Source organism: Neoarius graeffei, chromosome 2 (genome assembly GCF_027579695.1).
Source record: "Neoarius graeffei isolate fNeoGra1 chromosome 2, fNeoGra1.pri, whole genome shotgun sequence".
Classification (NCBI taxonomy): domain Eukaryota; kingdom Metazoa; phylum Chordata; class Actinopteri; order Siluriformes; family Ariidae; genus Neoarius; species Neoarius graeffei.
In genome coordinates this window covers 68942648-68960682 of record NC_083570.1, presented here as the reverse complement: position 1 = coordinate 68960682, position 18035 = coordinate 68942648, and the positions used below count along the sequence as shown (strand labels likewise).

Sequence of the window (18035 nt, the reverse complement as noted above, 5' to 3'; positions counted from 1 at the left end):
TGAAACTTTAGTGAGACAAAATAGCTGCAAATGTTATATGTAAAATATTATAATAGAATATTATAATATAAAAGAATATACAAACAAACAAAGATCTAAAAAAAAAAGTCTGGCATGTCCTTGCTATAAGGCTTCAGAAAAATAGTCTCATCTCATCTCATCTCATCTCATCTCATTATCTCTAGCTGCTTTATCCTGTTCTACAGGGTCGCAGGCAAGCTGGAGCCTATCCCAGCTGACTACGGGCGAAAGGCGGGGTACACCCTGGACAAGTCGCCAGGTCATCACAGGGCTGACACATAGACACAGACAACCATTCACACTCACATTCACACCTACGGTCAATTTAGAGTCACCAGTTAACCTAACCTGCATGTCTTTGGACTGTGGGGGAAACCGGAGCACCCGGAGGAAACCCACGCGGACACGGGGAGAACATGCAAACTCCGCACAGAAAGGCCCTCGCCGGCCACGGGGCTTGAACCCGGACCTTCTTGCTGTGAGGTGACAGCGCTAACCACTACACCACCGTGCCGCCCCCAGAAAAATAGTATTAATTGTAAAATTAAACACACTCTAATTAAGGGCCAGAGAAAATTTACTGTACATAACTGTCACTACAGTTCCATGGAACTGCCACAGGCATTCATTAAAATCTTATAACCTGAAATGTGACATCAACCTTCAGACCTTGTTGTTGTTGTGTAGATTCATAACCAGACACGCATAGAGCTACAAATAAGTATGTGTCACTTTATCTGATGTTGACATCTAAATGGACGAAGCAGTCTTAAAGCTGATGCATTTTCATTCATTCATTCATTCATTCATTATCTCTAGCCGCTTTATCCTTCTACAGGGTCGCAGGCAAGCTGGAGCCTATCCCAGCTGACTACGGGCGAAAGGCGGGGTACACCCTGGACAAGTTGCCAGGTCATCACAGGGCTGACACATAGACACAGACAACCATTCACACTCACATTCACACCTACGCTCAATTTAGAGTCACCAGTTAACCTAACCTGCATGTCTTTGGACTGTGGGGGAAACCGGAGCACCCGGAGGAAACCCACGCGGACACGGGGAGAACATGCAAACTCCGCACAGAAAGGCCCTCGCCGGCCCCGGGGCTCGAACCCAGGACCTTCTTGCTGTGAGGCGACAGCGCTAACCACTACACCACCGTGCCGCCCCCTGATGCATTTTGAAATCCTTATTTCAATCATGTCAGTTATTGTGAAGTGACTAGGTTTAAACCTAAAATAAGTGTAACAAAATGGTATTGAGCTCACGTGATGTTTATTGGTGTCTTGTTATGTTTCCGTATTTGTGTGTACTTTCAGCATGTGACTGTGACCCTAGAGGAATTGCTGAGCAGCAGTGTAACAAAGCCACAGGACACTGTTTGTGTGTGGAGGGTGTGTCAGGGCCCCGCTGTGACACTTGTGCTCGGGGTTACTTTGGTGAATTTCCACACTGTGAACGTTGTCACCAGTGCTTCGCTGAATGGGATGTGATCGTAGGAGACCTCACTAACCAGACACACAGACTGATGCAGAAAGTTAACGCCATTAAATCCAACGGCATCACAGGGCCCTACCAGGACACCATCAACAACGTGGAGAGGAGTGCCAATTCAATCCGTGAGCTTCTGGCCCAGAACCCTGCCACTCAGCCACTCACTGAGATCCAGAGCCTGCTGGAGCAAGCTATGTATGTTACAACCCAAATGTGTTCAAACAAACTGAGTACAGTTTGAGCCTATACCACTTATCCGTCAGGGTCACAAGTGAGCTGGAACCAATCCTGGCTGATTTTGGGCGAGAGGCAGGGTACACTTTGGGCAGGTCACCAATCTATCACAGGGCTAACACAGAGTCTAACAACAGTTTATACTCACATTTACGCCTATGGGAAATTTAGAGTAGACATGAACATGTAAACTCCACACAGAAAGGCTCCAATTGGCCACAAGGTTTGAACCCAAAACCTTCTTGCTGAGCCACATAAAATATACCATTTTCAAGTTAGTTCAAATGGCTTCCAGTTCACTGTATTTACTCACTACATAGAGTATAATATAATGGTGTTGTGGAGCAAATGTGCATTATACACCCATTCGAACATCATTTGAGGTTCAGCCATAGCAAATGAGCAACTGGTTTGTGTTTTGACATTCTGTCTGAAAATGTTTGCACTTAACCCCTTTAATATTTTCACTATTTATACATGATTTTGACATTGTTTGTGTCAATCACAACCATTTTGACAAAAGCCCTTTGTCTTGTAGTCCACTAGTACAACTGTGAGGTTGATATGCACAATTAGATGTTTGCTGCATAAAAATGGACGCTTTTTTGTATTTTCGTACCAAATAACTGGAATTTAGTATTTATGATAGTACTTTATACATTAGGAAACAGATAGAACATATGGATGGATTCAGATTAGTAACCACATATTTCCATCCTGTGCTGCCCACTGAAACAGTTTCAAAATCATTGCTAATGAAATTCATTCTGAACTGAAAATAACAGTCATTTGTATAGTCGTGGCCAAAAGTTTTGAGACTGACACAAATTTTGGTTTTCACAAAGTTTGCTGCTTCAGTGTTTTTAGAGCTTTTTGTCAGATGTTTCTATGGTATACTGAAGAAAATAACTTTACCCCAGTCCTCTGCAGTCTGCAAAAAGTCCTGCAAAAAAGTTATTTCCTCTGATGAAGCCCCCTTCAGACTGTTTGGGACATCTGGAAAAAATGATTGTCTGGAGAAAGAAAGGTGAGTGCTACCATGAGTTCTGTGTCATGCCAACAGTAAAGCATCCTGAGACTATTCATGTGTGGGGTTGCTTCTCATCCAAGGGAGTGGGCTCACTCACAATTTTGCCTAAGAACACTGCCATGAATAAAGAATGGTATCAAAAGATCCTCCAAGAGCAACTTCTCCCAATGATCCAGGAGCAATTTGGTGATGAGCAATGCTTTTTCCAGCATGATGGAGCACCATGTCACAAGGCAAAAGTGATAACTAAGTGGCTCAGGGAACAAAATATTGAAATTTTGGGTCCATGGCCAGGAAACTGCTCAGATCTTAATCCCATCGAGAACCTGTGGTCAATCCTCAAAAAGTGGATGGACAAACAAAAAAACAAAAATTGTGATAAACTCCAAGCACTGATTATGCAAGAATGGGTTGCCATCAGTCAGGATTTGGCCCAGAAGCTGATATCCAGCATGTCCAGGAGTCTTGAAAAGAAGGATCAACACTGTACTGTAAATATGAACTCTTTGCATAAACTTGATGTATTTGTCAATAAAAGCCTTTGAAACTTCTGAAATGTTTATAATTGTACTTCAGTATACCACAGAAATATCTGACAAAAAGATCTAAAAACACTGAAGCAGCAAACTTTGTGAAAACCAAAATTTATGTCAGTCTCAAAACTTTTGACCACGACTGTACAGGTTTGTGGTTCAAAGATGATACTGTAATGTAATTTACAAGACTTTGACATTTTTTAATCTAGATCCTTGATGGCTGAAATGAATGAGAAGCTGAATCAGACAGAGGAGCTCTTGTCTCAGATCTCTGACAACAGCACAGACTCAAAGCTGGAAGCACTCAGTGACGAAGCTCAGAAACTGCAGCGCACTGTAAAGGACCTGCAAGACCAAGTTCAGTTTATAAAGAATTCAGATGTGCGAGGTGAGCAACACTGCATCAGCCACAGACATTGATTATTATTGATATTGCTTAGCATTTTCAGTAATGCATATTTACTGTGTTTTTGTATGGACTGGCCTAACTCTTAGGAGCATTAGACAGTGTGAGGAAATACATGCAGGAGTCAGAAACAGCAGAGGCTCGTGTGAATGCCTCCATTAGTGATCCTGAGAGCCTGGTGGAGCAGTCAGCCTCACTTCGCAATTACACAGAGGCCATGATGAATGAGACTAAAGAAGAGTTTCAGAGAAAGCAAGATGAGCATACCAAGGCACTAGACAATCTGGCTGGCCAGCTTGAGACACTGGACCTTTCTGAACTCAGTGAGAAGGTGATCATGTCATTCTGTGTTATGCTAAGACTGTTTAACAAGTCTATATATTATGCATGATTCAATATGTAAAGAATAACACATGACTAGCCATGCTGTTTGCATCACGTCATTACCACCCTGAAGTGGATTATGTTCCTATGATCTACAGAACACAAGTTCGAATCCTGAAGATGCCACAGCTATCCATGGCTGGGAGCTCAAGAGAGCAAAATTGGCCATACTCTCGCCTATCACTCTCCAAATCACAAGGACTCTAACCAATTATGGTTCCTTCGATAAATTTCTCCTAACAGAAAGCTTCCTTACATCAATGAATAAATATATGGTTGTCTTTGTTTAAAAAAAAACAACAAAAAAAAAAAACAGCATGTTTTTTCAATTAATTTATTATTAGGCTCAGATTATTTGGACCGCCGTACAAGTCACGTGAATGATTTTATTACTATCCAAATAATAATGCATTAGAATCAGCACATTAATATAAACCTATCATTTGAATTACAGCCAGTACTACTGTCAGACCTGCTGTTAGAGAAAATAATCAATACATTATATACAGTACAGTATATTTAACAGTTATTCCACGAAATCGAGTCGTATATGAGCTGATAGCCAACGAGTCGTGTAGTGCCGAGTCGGCTATAAGCCATGCATGATGAGATTGAGTAGAATAACTGTTTTATTCTATCCACATTCACTGGATTTTGAGAACCAGAGCATTTTTATTTTTAGTTTTTGCAAATTCGATAAACAAAAGCTTTATACAAAACGTCCGACAAAATGTAAATTTAAACCATGTATTATTAAAATCATTCCCACTTAGAATGTAAACAAACTGGCGAAATGACAGTATCAATTTGTGAAAAATGCTTATAATAATAATTCTTGAAAATTTTAAAAAAGATACGTTCTTACCATCAAATACTTTGATTCCATATTTTGTTGCTTTTTTGTTTTTTGGGGGTTTTGTTTTTGAGTAGTTTTTATTTCATCCTCAGTTGGTTGAGCAACATGCTCTGCCATTTTGTTTTTCTCTACTCACGGTATATGAGCTGATAGCCTAGTAGTAGAGTAGCCAATCAGAGTGTGTGATTGCTCATATCCAGTGAATGTGGATGGAATAAGATGTATTTTATTATTTTATTCTATATGCTCCTATTTTCGTAACGGTCTTTAACAGAGAGCGAGCTTAAGGATGTCTGATCCATAAACATGTTTAGTTTAATAAGTGTAAGCAAGTATAGGTCAGCAAATGACCTTTAAAAAGAAAGAAAGCACAACTTTATTCATCACACACTTGTGAAATTTCCTCTCTGCATTTAACCCATCTGAAGCAGCAAACACACATATACCCAGAGCAGTGGGCAGCCATGCTAACAGCACCCAGGGAGCAGTTGGGAGTTAGGTGCCTCGCTCAAGGGCACCTCAGCCCAAGGCCGTCCCATATTAACCTAACCTGCATGTCTTTGGACTGTGGGGGAAACCAGAGCACCCAGAGAAAACCCATGCAGACACGGGGAGAACATGCAAACTCCACACAGAAAGGCCCTTGCCGGCCGCTGGGTTCGAACCTAGAACCTTCTTGCTGTGAGGCAACCGTGCTAACCACTACACCACCGTGCCACCCTTTATCACATCCATTATTAATTAATACAAGATAACACAGCATTACTACTAATAAACTAACTTTATGAGGACCACAATGGAAATAAGTCATTTTATTAGACTTTTTTGTGTCATCCTCGTTTTTTTTTACATGTCTTTACAATAATTAAATGTGTACTTTATTGTAAATGTACATGTGGAAAACCTAAATAAAATAAAATCAAATCAAAATATGAGGCTTGTATAGTGATTGACCTTATTCTGGTTTGATCCTAGACTTGTGGCAGTCGTGCTGGCTCGGAGGCCTGTGCTGACTCTCCGTGTGGAGGTCTGGGCTGTGTGGATGCTGAAGGAAACAGGAAGTGTGGAGGAGAGGGATGTAATGGTCTCACCACATTGGCCCATAATGCCTGGCAGAAAGCCAAGGACTTTGACCAGGACATCGTCAGTGCCATGGAGGAGGTGGACAAGCTTTCCAAGATGGTGAGTGATCCAGTGAACATTTCTAATAGCAATCACATCTGTTACTACTAAGCAGTTTATTTAGTTTATAATTGACCTGTTGCTGTATATTCAGGTGTCGGAAGCAAAAGTAAAAGCAGATGAAGCCAAGCTGAATGCTCAAGAGGTGCTGCAGAAGACCAATGAGACCAAGCAACGTGTGGATGACAGCAACGAGGAGCTGCGCAGGCTCATCAAACAGATCCGAGACTTCCTCACCCGTACGCCTCACCATGACTTGTAAAATATTTCACATCAAAATATGATAAATACCGTCTTCACCATGAGGATAGTTGCCTTTCCTTAGATCATAAAGAGTGACTGGTTTTCTTCTCAGGCTTACATTTAATATAGATAATTTTTTCCAGATCCATTCTGCAAAACTGCTTTGTTTGAATGTTTGAAATGATTGTCCATAATCTTTGCTCCACTCGTCCTTGCTGTTTTTCATGATGCTTTCAGAAGAAGGAGCAGATCTGGAGAGCATTGAGGCTGTGGCTAACGAGGTGCTGCAGATGCAGATGCCCACCACGCCGGCTCAGCTGCAGAACCTGACTGCCGATATTCGTGAGCGTGTGTCCAGCCTGTCTGATGTGGCGGATATCCTAAACCAGAGTGCTGCTGATATCGAGAGAGCCGAGACGCTGCTGGAGCAGGCCCGCAAAGCCAGGTCATAACTTTGACTCTAGCATGGAACATCATCCTGTTTCTGATGCAGATGAGGTCTGTCTGGATTGGTTGTGGTCTTTTTTAAGATCTATGTGGATCATGTAACATGAATGCAGTGTGCAATATTCTATCACCATCTAGTGGTTTGTTAGAATATTGCATACTGCAACATAAGCGAGACACAAACATGAGAGACGTATATACTGTAAATTAGGCTGATATATAACATGGAAGAGTTTTGCAAAAATTAAGTAACATGTTAGTAAAAACAAAGCCTATGTCTGTAACAGGAAAGAAGCTTCTGATGTCAAGAGCACAGCTGAGCTGGTACAGGAAGCTCTGGACCAGGCAGAAAAAGCTCAGACAGCTGTGACTGAGGCGTTGAAGCAGGCTACTAGTGACATCAAAGGAACACAGGATCTGCTTGTGTCTGTAAGTTTAACCCTTGGTGAACACCTAGAAGAAGCCTTTATTTGTCACATGCACACTCAAACACAGTGAAATTTGTCCTCTGCATTTAACCCATCTGAAGCAGTGAACACATACACACACACACACACACACACACACACACAGAGCAGTGGGCAGCTATGCTACAACACCAGGGGTGCAGTTGGGGGTTAGGTGCCTTGCTCAAGGGTACTTCAGCCCAGGGCCGCCCCATGTTAACCTAACCACATGTCTTTGAACTGTGGGGGAAACCGGAGCACCTGGAGAAAACCCATGCAGACACAGAGAGAGCATGCAAACTCCACACAGAAAGGCCCCCATCGGCCGCTGGGCTTGAACCCAGAACCTTCTTGCTGTGAGGTGACAGTGCTAACCACTACACCACTGTGCCGCCCCAAATATGGTTCGTCGCTGTAAAGAAAATATGGTTTGATAAAAAAAGTATGATTAAAAAAGAAGTATGCCACTGTGAAAGTTTGGATTATGTTAATAAGAATAAGCCAACCAAGAAGACATTTATGACAGATTATTCCTAAGAGCTTTTTTATTTTTTAAACTGAAGATCGACCAACAAATATGACAACAATCAAATAACCATTATCACACACAAACATCCTACAAGGAAATACAGTAAGGAGAATAAAGTCTCCTTAAAATCTCACACAAAGCAAGGTTGGAGTTATTTTCAAAGTTTGAAATGTAATTAATTTTAAAAATATCCTGGAAAGTGCTGGATGTTCCTGTTATATGGCTAAAAGTATATAAACACCTAGCAATCACAATCCTATGTGTTTGTTGAACATCTCATTCCAGTTTCTCCCCCTTTACTGCTGTAAGAGCCTCCATTCTTCTTGGAAGACTTTATGTTGTATTCTTGAATGTGGCTGTGGGGATTTGTGCTCTTTAAGCCAGTATCTCACTGGGCTGCGACAGCCTGCGACTAGTTGGAGACACAACAATTGCGATAAAATATGCGAATTAGAGACAACTTTCACTTGGAATCACGCTGAATTGATATTCGCATATTTTACCGCAATTGTGTCTCCAACTAGTCGCAGGCTGTCGCAGCCCAGTGAGATACTGGCTCGCATTTCTTGTCTGAACTCACACTTCCTGTCTCATGGAAACTGATTTGAGAAGGATTCGTGACGGCTTTGCGACACCAGCAACGCATTTGCGGCTATTTTGAGAGAAATTTTGTCGCATGAATTTTTTGAACATGTTCAAAATTTCAGCGACTAAGGAGTGACACTTTGCAACTCATGCGAGGAAATTGAGAAGCCCCGCGAATGTTTCAAGACACTTTTGAAACTCTCTCGTAAATGACATTCGCAATTTGTCGCAAGCTGTCGCAGCCCAGTGAGAGACTACCCATAGTCAACTCCCCAGAAAAATGTCGTTATTTTTCTGTAAAGCCGCTTTGCGACAATGTCTGTTGTTAAAAGTGCTATACAAATAAACTGACTTGATTTCATGCAGCCAAAAGAGCATTAGCCAAAGGTGTTCACGAGGGTTGAGGTCATGGCTGTTCAGGCCACTGAAGGTCTTCTCCACCAACCTTGGCAAACCATGTCTTTATGGAGCTTGCTTTGTGCACAGAAGCATTGTCATGCTGGAGCATGTTTTAGTTCCAGTGGAGGGAAATATTAATAAAGCTACAAGATACAAGGGCATTCTTGAAAATGATGTGCTTCCAATTTTGCAGCAAAAGTTTGGGGAAAGCCCAAATGTTAAGTTTATTTTTATAGCGCTTTTAATAATAGATATTGTCGCAAAGAAGCTTTACAGAAATTTTAAGACTTTAAACGTGAACTAATTTTATCCCTAATCTATCTCCAATGAGCAAGCCTGTGGTGACGGTGGCCAGGAAAAACTCCCTCAGATGACATGAGGAAGAAACCTCGAGAGGAACCAGACTCAAAAGGGAACCCATCTTCATTTGGGTGATAACAGACAACATGATTATAAATAACATGCTTCTATAACAGTGTCCTATAGAGTCACAAAGCATAACTGTGAAACCAGGAAATTCATTATAGTTTTAACATGAAGTCTGTTTTGTTGAAGTTATAAACTGTTCATTGATGGAAACTTGAGTGCAAAACTGTTCATGACAACTGCAGTCCGAAAGTTAGCAAGTTAACTGAAGTCCTCAGGCATAAAAGCATTAGTGTAAGTGTCCAGAGCGTCTTCCAAGTGTGACTTTCAACTTTTCATATGGGGTCGTTCTCCACGGGAGCGATGTGATGAGACTCCAGCCAGACATAGGGCATCAGGATGGCTCAGGCAGGTCTGAGGAGCTTGTTAATAAGAACAAGCCAACCAAGAAAACATTTATGACAGATTATTCCTAAGAGCTTTTTTTTTTTTTAAACTGAAGATTGACCAACAAATATGACAAATATGTGATGTTCAGGTGTCCACATCCTTCTGGCCATATAGTGTAAGCCGACTAACTAACAACCCACTAAGCTCCAGTGTTAAATATAAAGTTAGATCTTGGCAGTTACTATTAATAATCATATTTTACCGCTGTACTCAAAGCATATTGTGGGGTGAAAAGTGTCTTCTCTATGTAGGAAATTATTACATTGTTACCAACATTACACCATTATGGCTGCCTACCACTTCAGCTTCAATGACCTGGAAAATAAAGTTGCAGGACCTGCAAGAAAGTAATGTGTTGACATTGATCATTTGTACTTAATAGCCTACAGAGGCATCACAACATCTTTTTGAGTAGTCAAATAAAAGAATGTGGGCAGCACGGTGGTGTAGTGGTTAGCGCTGTCGCCTCACAGCAAGAAGGTCCGGGTTCGAGCCCCGTGGCCGGCGAGGGCCTTTCTGTGTGGAGTTTGCATGTTCTCCCCGTGTCCGCGTGGGTTTCCTCCGGGTGCTCCGGTTTCCCCCACAGTCCAAAGACATGCAGGTTAGGTTAACTGGTGACTCTAAATTGACCGTAGGTGTGAGTGTGAATGGTTGTCTGTGTCTAGTGTCAGCCCTGTGATGACCTGGCGACTTGTCCAGGGTGTACCCCGCCTTTCGCCCGTAGTCAGCTGGGATAGGCTCCAGCTTGCCTGCGACCCTGTAGAACAGGATAAAGCGGCTAGAGATAATGAGATGAGATGAGATAATGAGATGAGATAATGAGATGAGATGAGATGAGATGAGAAATAAAAGAATTCGATAGCACTAACTACAGGGACAGATGGGACAGGAAATAGATGAGATTTCACATTCAAAATTAAACCTGTGTTTTAAGTATTGAATAAAGATGTATTATTCAGTTGTTCTTGAGAAAGATGAACATATTGTATGTCAAGTGCATCAATCTTACATATGAATGTATTTTTGTAATCAAGCTACAGTCAAATGTAAGTGCATGTACTGCACTATTATTCTATTTTTTTTATTTATGAGTGTTTAGTCTATGTCCAGTTCTTATCTAGAGTGTTTATACTGTTTGTATTGTTTATTTCAATTATTCTATTTTTATTTATGAGTGTTTCGTCTATGTCCAGTTCTTATCTAGAGTGGTTATACTGTTTGTATTGTTTATTCAATTATTCTATTTTTTATTTATTGCATTGCCTGTTTCCACCGTGGATCAGAGAGGACTGTAATTTCATCTGTGCTGTATGTCAAGCATGTATAGCATATTTGACAATAAAGTTGACTTGACTTGAAGCTTAGATTTGATTTTATTCCCCCCTGTGATTTACAGGTAGAGTCCGAGACGGCAGATTCAGAGTTCAAGCTGAGTAATGCTACCCAGAGGCTACTTCAGCTGGAAAAGGACGTGGTTCTTTTGAAAGAAAAAGCCCTCAAAACTTCCACCACTGCTGAAACGACAGAGAGAGACATAGACAGCGTCAATGAGCTGGCAGAGCAGATCAAAAAGGTGCCTGTATACTCTATCAAGCCTGTAAGAAATTGATGTGTAATAAAGTGGAAGCCAACATGAGGGAATTTGTTTAATTCTTATTTTTTTTCTCTCTTCTTCCCCCTTTATTTTATGTAATTTTATTTTCTATTGTTTACTGTTTTGCCTTTACCTCTGTAAAGCACATTGAACTGCCACTGTGTATGAAATGCGCTATATAAATAAACTTGCCTTGCCTTACAAGGTATTACAGGGAAATCATTGGTATTGATTTTACAGCAATAGAAACTCAATGCTTTTCTCTTTGTGTGTGTAGGATCTGGACACAGAGCTGAAGGATAAGTATGGTACTGTGGAGGAGCTCATCACTCAAAAGGCTCAGGGTGTAGCAGATGCTAAGAAAAGAGCTGAGATGCTTCAGCAAGAAGCCAAAGAGCTGCTGCTGCAAGCTAGTGACAAACTACAACTTCTCAAAGGTACTGATATGAGCTCTATGCAAACAACAACTCTTTGAGATTTGTCAGTAAATACTTTCTGAATTTATCTTAACAAATATGAACACATTTGCATCTGCTGTCAGTCATTCAAAAAATAAAAAAAGTAACTAATAAATTAGAAACTCAAAACAGGAATATACAAGGTATAAGTTAATTGTGAAATGTTTCTGACTATTTGATTTGATGTAGCAGCAGCACAATGGATATAATTATACAGATAGAGGCCAAGAGGTTCAGTTAATGTTCACATCAAATGTCAAGAATGGTGGGAAAATGTGATTGGCACCAACAACCATGCCACCATCAAAGGTCACTGAGGTCATATTTTGGCCCATTCTGATTTTATTGTGAATGTTACCTGAAGCTCTTGATCTGAATCTGCATCATTTTATGCGTTTCACTTGATTGCCTGGGAAGTGCATGAATGAGCAGGGATACAGGTGTTCCTATTAATGTTGCTGGTGAGTATGTGCCAAACAACTGGTTGAACTGGTTCACCCTTCAGTGTACCGGCCTTTATTTAATACTCACTGAAATAAAAAGAGGTTTAGGCCCACTTTACACGGGGACAGTCTGAAACAAAAACGCAGAAGTCCGTTTTCGTTCTCACTTTTTTCCGCGTCTACACGACCGTTTTCAAGGAGGAAATCTGCATCTATACAGTGACGCATAAATGTGTGGAATTCAATTGGATGTGCATGCCAGGCGGCTTAGTGGTGCTGTGAAAGACCTCCGCTATGTCTGCACGCATGCGCAACGTCTTCCGTCTTGTCTGATCTGCACATCTGCGCCGCGAAAACTTTGACTACTCTGCCTATAGCTACTCGTGAGGTTGCCAGAGCAGCTTGAAGGTCCGTTGGATCGATGTAATCAGACATGCTGTAGCCGTTCTATATGAGTGGGTGGAGCACAGAGGACGGCAGGACAGAGATCAGGTTTACAAATAGGCTTTATTGCCACACTTTTCAGTCTAACAATATTTTTAAACCAACAGACACACACGCAACTGGCGTCTAGCTTGGGGATGAGCGTCTCTGCTCTCCCTCTTTAAATAGGGTGCGGTCACTGGGAAGACACACAAACACAGGTTAATTGACATCAGGTGTAGTGATTCTGCCACTTACCTTCCCTGACTCCACCCTCCTGTCACAGACCGGCGCTTGACCACGCCCCCGCTGCCACACATGCTCTTACTATGACGTAAACATGTACCCGACGTGAGCAGATCCGAGCAGAGTTTCGCGTATTGGGTAGTTTAGACGGATATGCAACGGGGGCTGTTTTTAACTTATCCACTCTGGAAGGTGTTTTCAATTTTTTCCGTTTTTCAGCCTCGAAAACGCCGTCCCCGTGTAGACGAAAGGCACTTCCGATAAAATATTTAGTCGTTTTTACCCGACAGCGTCCTCGTGTAAACGGGCCCTTAGTTCTTTAACAAAACACTTTTGAGTCTATAATAGTGAGTAAGTGTTATAATAAAGAAATTCAAGATTAATTTTTGATTGTAAATGTGCACATGCACGTTTTATTGCATTTGTTGTTTTATTCCACCCTGCTAAAATGTGAATTCATGATGAAATCATTTGCCAACAGATTTAGAAAAATCCTACGATGAAAACCAGAAGATTCTGGAAGACAAAGCCAACCAGCTGGTGGATCTAGAAAAGGCTGTGAAAGAGTTACTTCAAGAAATTAGCCAGAAAGCCACCTTATACAGCACCTGTCTGTTTTAATAACAAAGTCATTAGGACTAAGACATTGATAAAAAAGACAGGTGTAAAATGTCTACACTAAAAAGTAAATGAATGAATGAATGAATAAATGTGAAGTTTGACCTGTTTGGCCGTGTGACTGCAAAGGTCTCTGCCCATAAAAATGATTTTAAAAAAAAAACCCCAAAACTCAATTTATTCTACTTTTTTGTAGATTTTGTACCAAATTATGAACGAATATAAACCAAATAAACCTCTCATGCATTCAATAAACAAGTCTCAACTGGCTTATTACGGATAAAAACATCATCTTAGAGTTTGCTTTGAGTGTTTCAGCCTGCTTTAAAGTGCTGATGACACGTTTTTGACATCTTTGGCGATGTTTTATAACATAAAAAGTAATTCCCGATGATCCATATATTAATTCACGAAGGCGCCTATTTTACAAGTTATGATAAAAAACACGGCTATTTGGGCAAATTTGACGGGGCTGCAGCACCCAGGAGACGAAAGAGGAGGAGCAGCTATATGACGTCAGCGAAAGAACCTTCCTCCTAACTTACCAGTTTGTTGTTGATGCAACAGGTGTTCAGTTTGTCATTATTAGTATTATTATTATACATTTTATATATATATATATATATATATATATATATATATATATATATATATATATATATTAGTTATTATGCCTTCGCGTTGTGTTGCCGGCTTTTGCTCCAAAACCTACAAGGATGGGGTAAGTTTATTCAAGTTTCCCAGAGATCCCGAGCTGCATGCGAAGTGGGTGAAGCAAGTCAGGCGCACTCGTGACAAGTGGGAGCCCTCACCAACATCCGTCCTGTGCTCTGAACACTTCGATTTGGATTGTTTTGACACCCTTCCCAGCTTAAAAGAATCTCTTTGGGTGTTCAGTTCAGCACAAACGTGTGTTACTACCATCAGCAGTGCCTACACAGTGTTGCCAGATTGGGAGGTTTCCCGCCCAGTTGAGCGGTTTCAAGTGCATTTTGGTGGGTTTTGAACATATTTTGGGCTGGAAAACGTCAGCAGTATCTGTTGCCAGATACTGCTGAAGTTTTCCAGCCCAAAATATGTTCAAAACCCACCAAAATGCACTTGAAACCACCCAACTGGGCGGGATTCCTCCCAATCTGGCAACACTTCCAGTATTCCGGAGGGGGTCTACTAGTAGCTATGCCGGATCCAAAGACAGTCCTCCTGTCAGAACATGTGTTGTGAAACGACATAAGATAAAGGTACGTAGAGCTATAGATTCTACATGATAATCATAAATGTAATCATAAAGTCGGCGTGATATCAGTCATGTATTTGCTTGTGAAAGCTTGCGGCTTTCATGTAACTGCCGCCTAGCAACGAGAGGCAAAGGGTAAAGAGGGTAGGCTATCATAGATTCTATTCGGAAGAGATCAACACAATTCTAGACTCCCAGAAGAGGAAGAGCTAGCACTAGAGAGTTCACCGGCGTTTTCATGCGCCATTTCCATTGAGTAGAACCAGAGTAGAACAGCCAGTGAACCGCAGCGTGTTCTTCCGCTGATGTCACAACATGGCCGCGAGCCACGGACCCAGTTTTCTTGCGCTGTGCAATTAAAAGTTGGATATTTGCGTAACAACAGCTTCTTTTCACGTAATTATAACAGAAATCTAACATGTTTGCCATGTTGTATAGTTTATTTAAGAAATTGCATAGAGTCATGTTCGTGTCATCAGCCCTTTAAATCTCAGTTCTGCAACTCTTCAATTGCATTTCAGTCTGGAATGTTGAATGAATGAATAATGTAGATTGCATTTCAGTATGTCACTGAGAACGTCACTGTACATGCCATTGTATTAGGGACACAGTTCAAGGAGACAATGTATTCATGCTTTTATATTTTACTCTTTTTTTTCCACTAACATCTAGTCATAGTTCTAGTAAGTCTAATATTTTATGTCTAAACACAGTATATACTAGTGCATCTCAAAAAATTAGAATACCATGAAAAAGTTCCTTTTTTTCATAATTTAATTAAAAAAGGTAAACTTTCATATATTATATATTCATTACATGTAAAGTGAAATATTTAAAGCCTTTTTTGTTTTAATTTTGATGATTATGGCTTATAGCTCATGAAAATCAGAAATCCAGTATCTCAAATTATTAGAATATTCCCTAAGATCAATCAAAAAGTCCTGCTGGAAAAGGAAATCAGCATCTCCAAAAAGCTCGTCAGCAGATGGAAGCATGAAGTGCTCTAAAATCTCCTGGTAGATAGCTGTGTTGACTTTGGACTTGATAAAATACAGTGGACCAACACCAGCAGATGACATGGCACCCCAAATCATCACAGACTGTGCAAACTTCACACTGGGCTTCAAACACCTTGGATTCTGTGCCTCTCCACTCTTCCTCCAGACTCTAGAACCGTGATTTCCAAATTAAATGCAAAATGTACTTTCATCTGAAAAGAAGACTTTGGACCACTGAGCAACAGTCCATTTCTTTCTCTCCTTAGCCCAGATAAGACACTTCTGACATTGTCTCTGGCTCAGGAGTAGCTTGATATTAGGAATGCGAAAGTTGTATCCCCTTTCTCGAAGATGTCTGTTCGTGATGGGTCTTGATACACTGACACCAGCCTCAGTCCACTCCTTGTGAAGCTCTCCCAAGTTCTTGAATCAACTTTTCTTGACAATCCTCTCAAGACTGTGGCCATCCCTGTTGCTTGTGCACCTTTTCCAGCCACCCTTTTCAGCAATGACTTTTTGTGGCTTACCCTCCTTGTGGAGGGCATCAGTGATCATCTTCTGGACAACAGTCAAGTCTTCCCCACGATTGTGGTTGTGTGTACTGAACTAGACCGAGAGATACACTGTGTTCATACTGTTTTACTCAAACTCGAAATGAAATATTCCAATATTTTGAGATTTTTTTTATGCTTTTGTACTGTATGCCATACTGATTAAAATAGAAAAATGCTTGAAACATTTTAGTTTATGTGTAATGAGTCTATAATATATAACATTTTCACTTTCTTAAATAACTGATGGAAAATATTGAACTTTTTCACAATATTCTAATTTTTTGAGATGCACTAGTATATATTTAACTATAGACACACCTACAGTATACACACACTAATAATATATATATATATATATATATATATATATATATATATATATATATATATATATGTGTGTGTGTGTGTGTGTGTGTGTGTGTATATGTTTAAAGAAATAAGAATATGAGCTAGCTGAAGATAAATTTGTCTGCTGGAAATGAATTTCAGCACCTGACCCACTTCTTTCTAGCGTGCTGAGGCATGTTCTCCCTTCTGATATCCACATCAATTTAACCTCCTAAGGCCCAAGCTGTTTTTTACATGCATTTTTTTATTTCTCTTTGCTATTTGGGCTTATTAGAACCTGATTAGAATAAAAACTAAGCATCATCTTTTGATAAGATGTACTTTTAGAGAAAAAGTATGTCCACATATGTGGATTCTTGTTCCGAATTTCTAAAAAGTGCTGTCCACGCATGTGACCGCTAAGCCCTAGGAGGTTAAAAAACCCTCCACAAGCTTTGAGCTCCTTCTTACAGCAACCTTCCTTAGATAGTAGTTGTTATATGTTTCTTTGCCAAATAAAATGTATTTACCTATACTAATCAAATCCTTTTATGTACAATATTGCTCAGTTGTTTCTAAATAAATACATTACAATACAATAACTTATGGCCTGCTGATAAATTTAAGTGGATATCAAGGTTTAAGGGGCGGCACAGCGGTGTGGTGGTTAGCACTGTTGCCTCACAGCAAGAACGTCCGGGTTCGAGCCCCGTGGCCGGCGAGGGCCTTTCTGTGCGGAGTTTGCATGTTCTCCCCGTGTCCGCGTGGGTTTCCTCCGGGTGCTCTGGTTTCCCCCACAGTCCAAAGACATGCAGGTTAGGTTAACTGGTGACTCTAAATTGACCGTAGGTGTGAATGTGAGTGTGAATGGTTGTCTGTGTCTATGTGTCAGCCCTGTGATGACCTGGCGACTTGTCCAGGGTGTACCCCGCCTTTCGCCTGTAGTCAGCTGGGATAGGCTCCAGCTTGCCTGCGACCCTGTAGAACAGGATAAAGTGGCTACAGATAATGAGATGAGATGAGATTAAGATTTAAGACTAGACAAAAATTCTTAAAAAGGTGCTGACTGTAAAGTCACCTGAAATTTTACATTTATTTTTGTTTTTATTGTGCATGGCATTTTCCTGTTTCGCAAGAACAATATCATGCGGACGAGATATGATCATTTTGATGCGCTGAGGGTCGCTTTCCTCCATTTTGGGACCGTTTTCCTACCTCTTGAGGTAAACAGTATGATCCGACGGAAACAGCCAAATGTGAGGAGCTTTAACTAATTAGCATAACTGTGGAACCGCGTCACACCAAGATGGCAATGTGGGGAAAATGTGACTCTGCATCGACCTCAGAGAGTTTTGAGTCGCAGGGATGCAAGTTGTGGTTGATATTCACAAATAGATCTGTGAAACAAAAGATGAATATATCTTTTCTCCGTTACTGCTTTTGCGTTCTCGTTTCTTTCTCTGTAAGATCAAAACATTAGGTGTATACCTCCATACTCGCTATCGTGGAGTCGAGCCCATGCATTC

The 18035-nt window shown here is 40.8% G+C and overlaps 1 protein-coding gene across 2 annotated transcripts in view; it reads left to right on the top strand.

Annotated features, from left to right (window-relative positions):
- lamb1a (laminin, beta 1a) overlaps positions 1–13651 on the top strand; it is a 42250-nt gene extending 28599 nt beyond the window's left edge. The window contains exons 24-33 of one of the 2 annotated variants that reach the window (XM_060914791.1): positions 1344–1713; positions 3528–3706; positions 3814–4055; positions 5940–6146; positions 6241–6385; positions 6627–6834; positions 7124–7265; positions 11008–11184; positions 11483–11642; positions 13257–13651. In XM_060914791.1, the coding sequence (XP_060770774.1) occupies positions 1344–1713; positions 3528–3706; positions 3814–4055; positions 5940–6146; positions 6241–6385; positions 6627–6834; positions 7124–7265; positions 11008–11184; positions 11483–11642; positions 13257–13396 (1970 nt within the window). In that variant the 3' untranslated portion in view covers positions 13397–13651. Of the gene's footprint in view, positions 1–1343; positions 1714–3527; positions 3707–3813; positions 4056–4206; positions 4947–5939; positions 6147–6240; positions 6386–6626; positions 6835–7123; positions 7266–11007; positions 11185–11482; positions 11643–13256 lie in introns of those variants that run through there. The other variant, XM_060914792.1, reaches the window with a different exon arrangement.
- The last annotated feature ends 4384 nt before the right edge of the window (positions 13652–18035 follow it).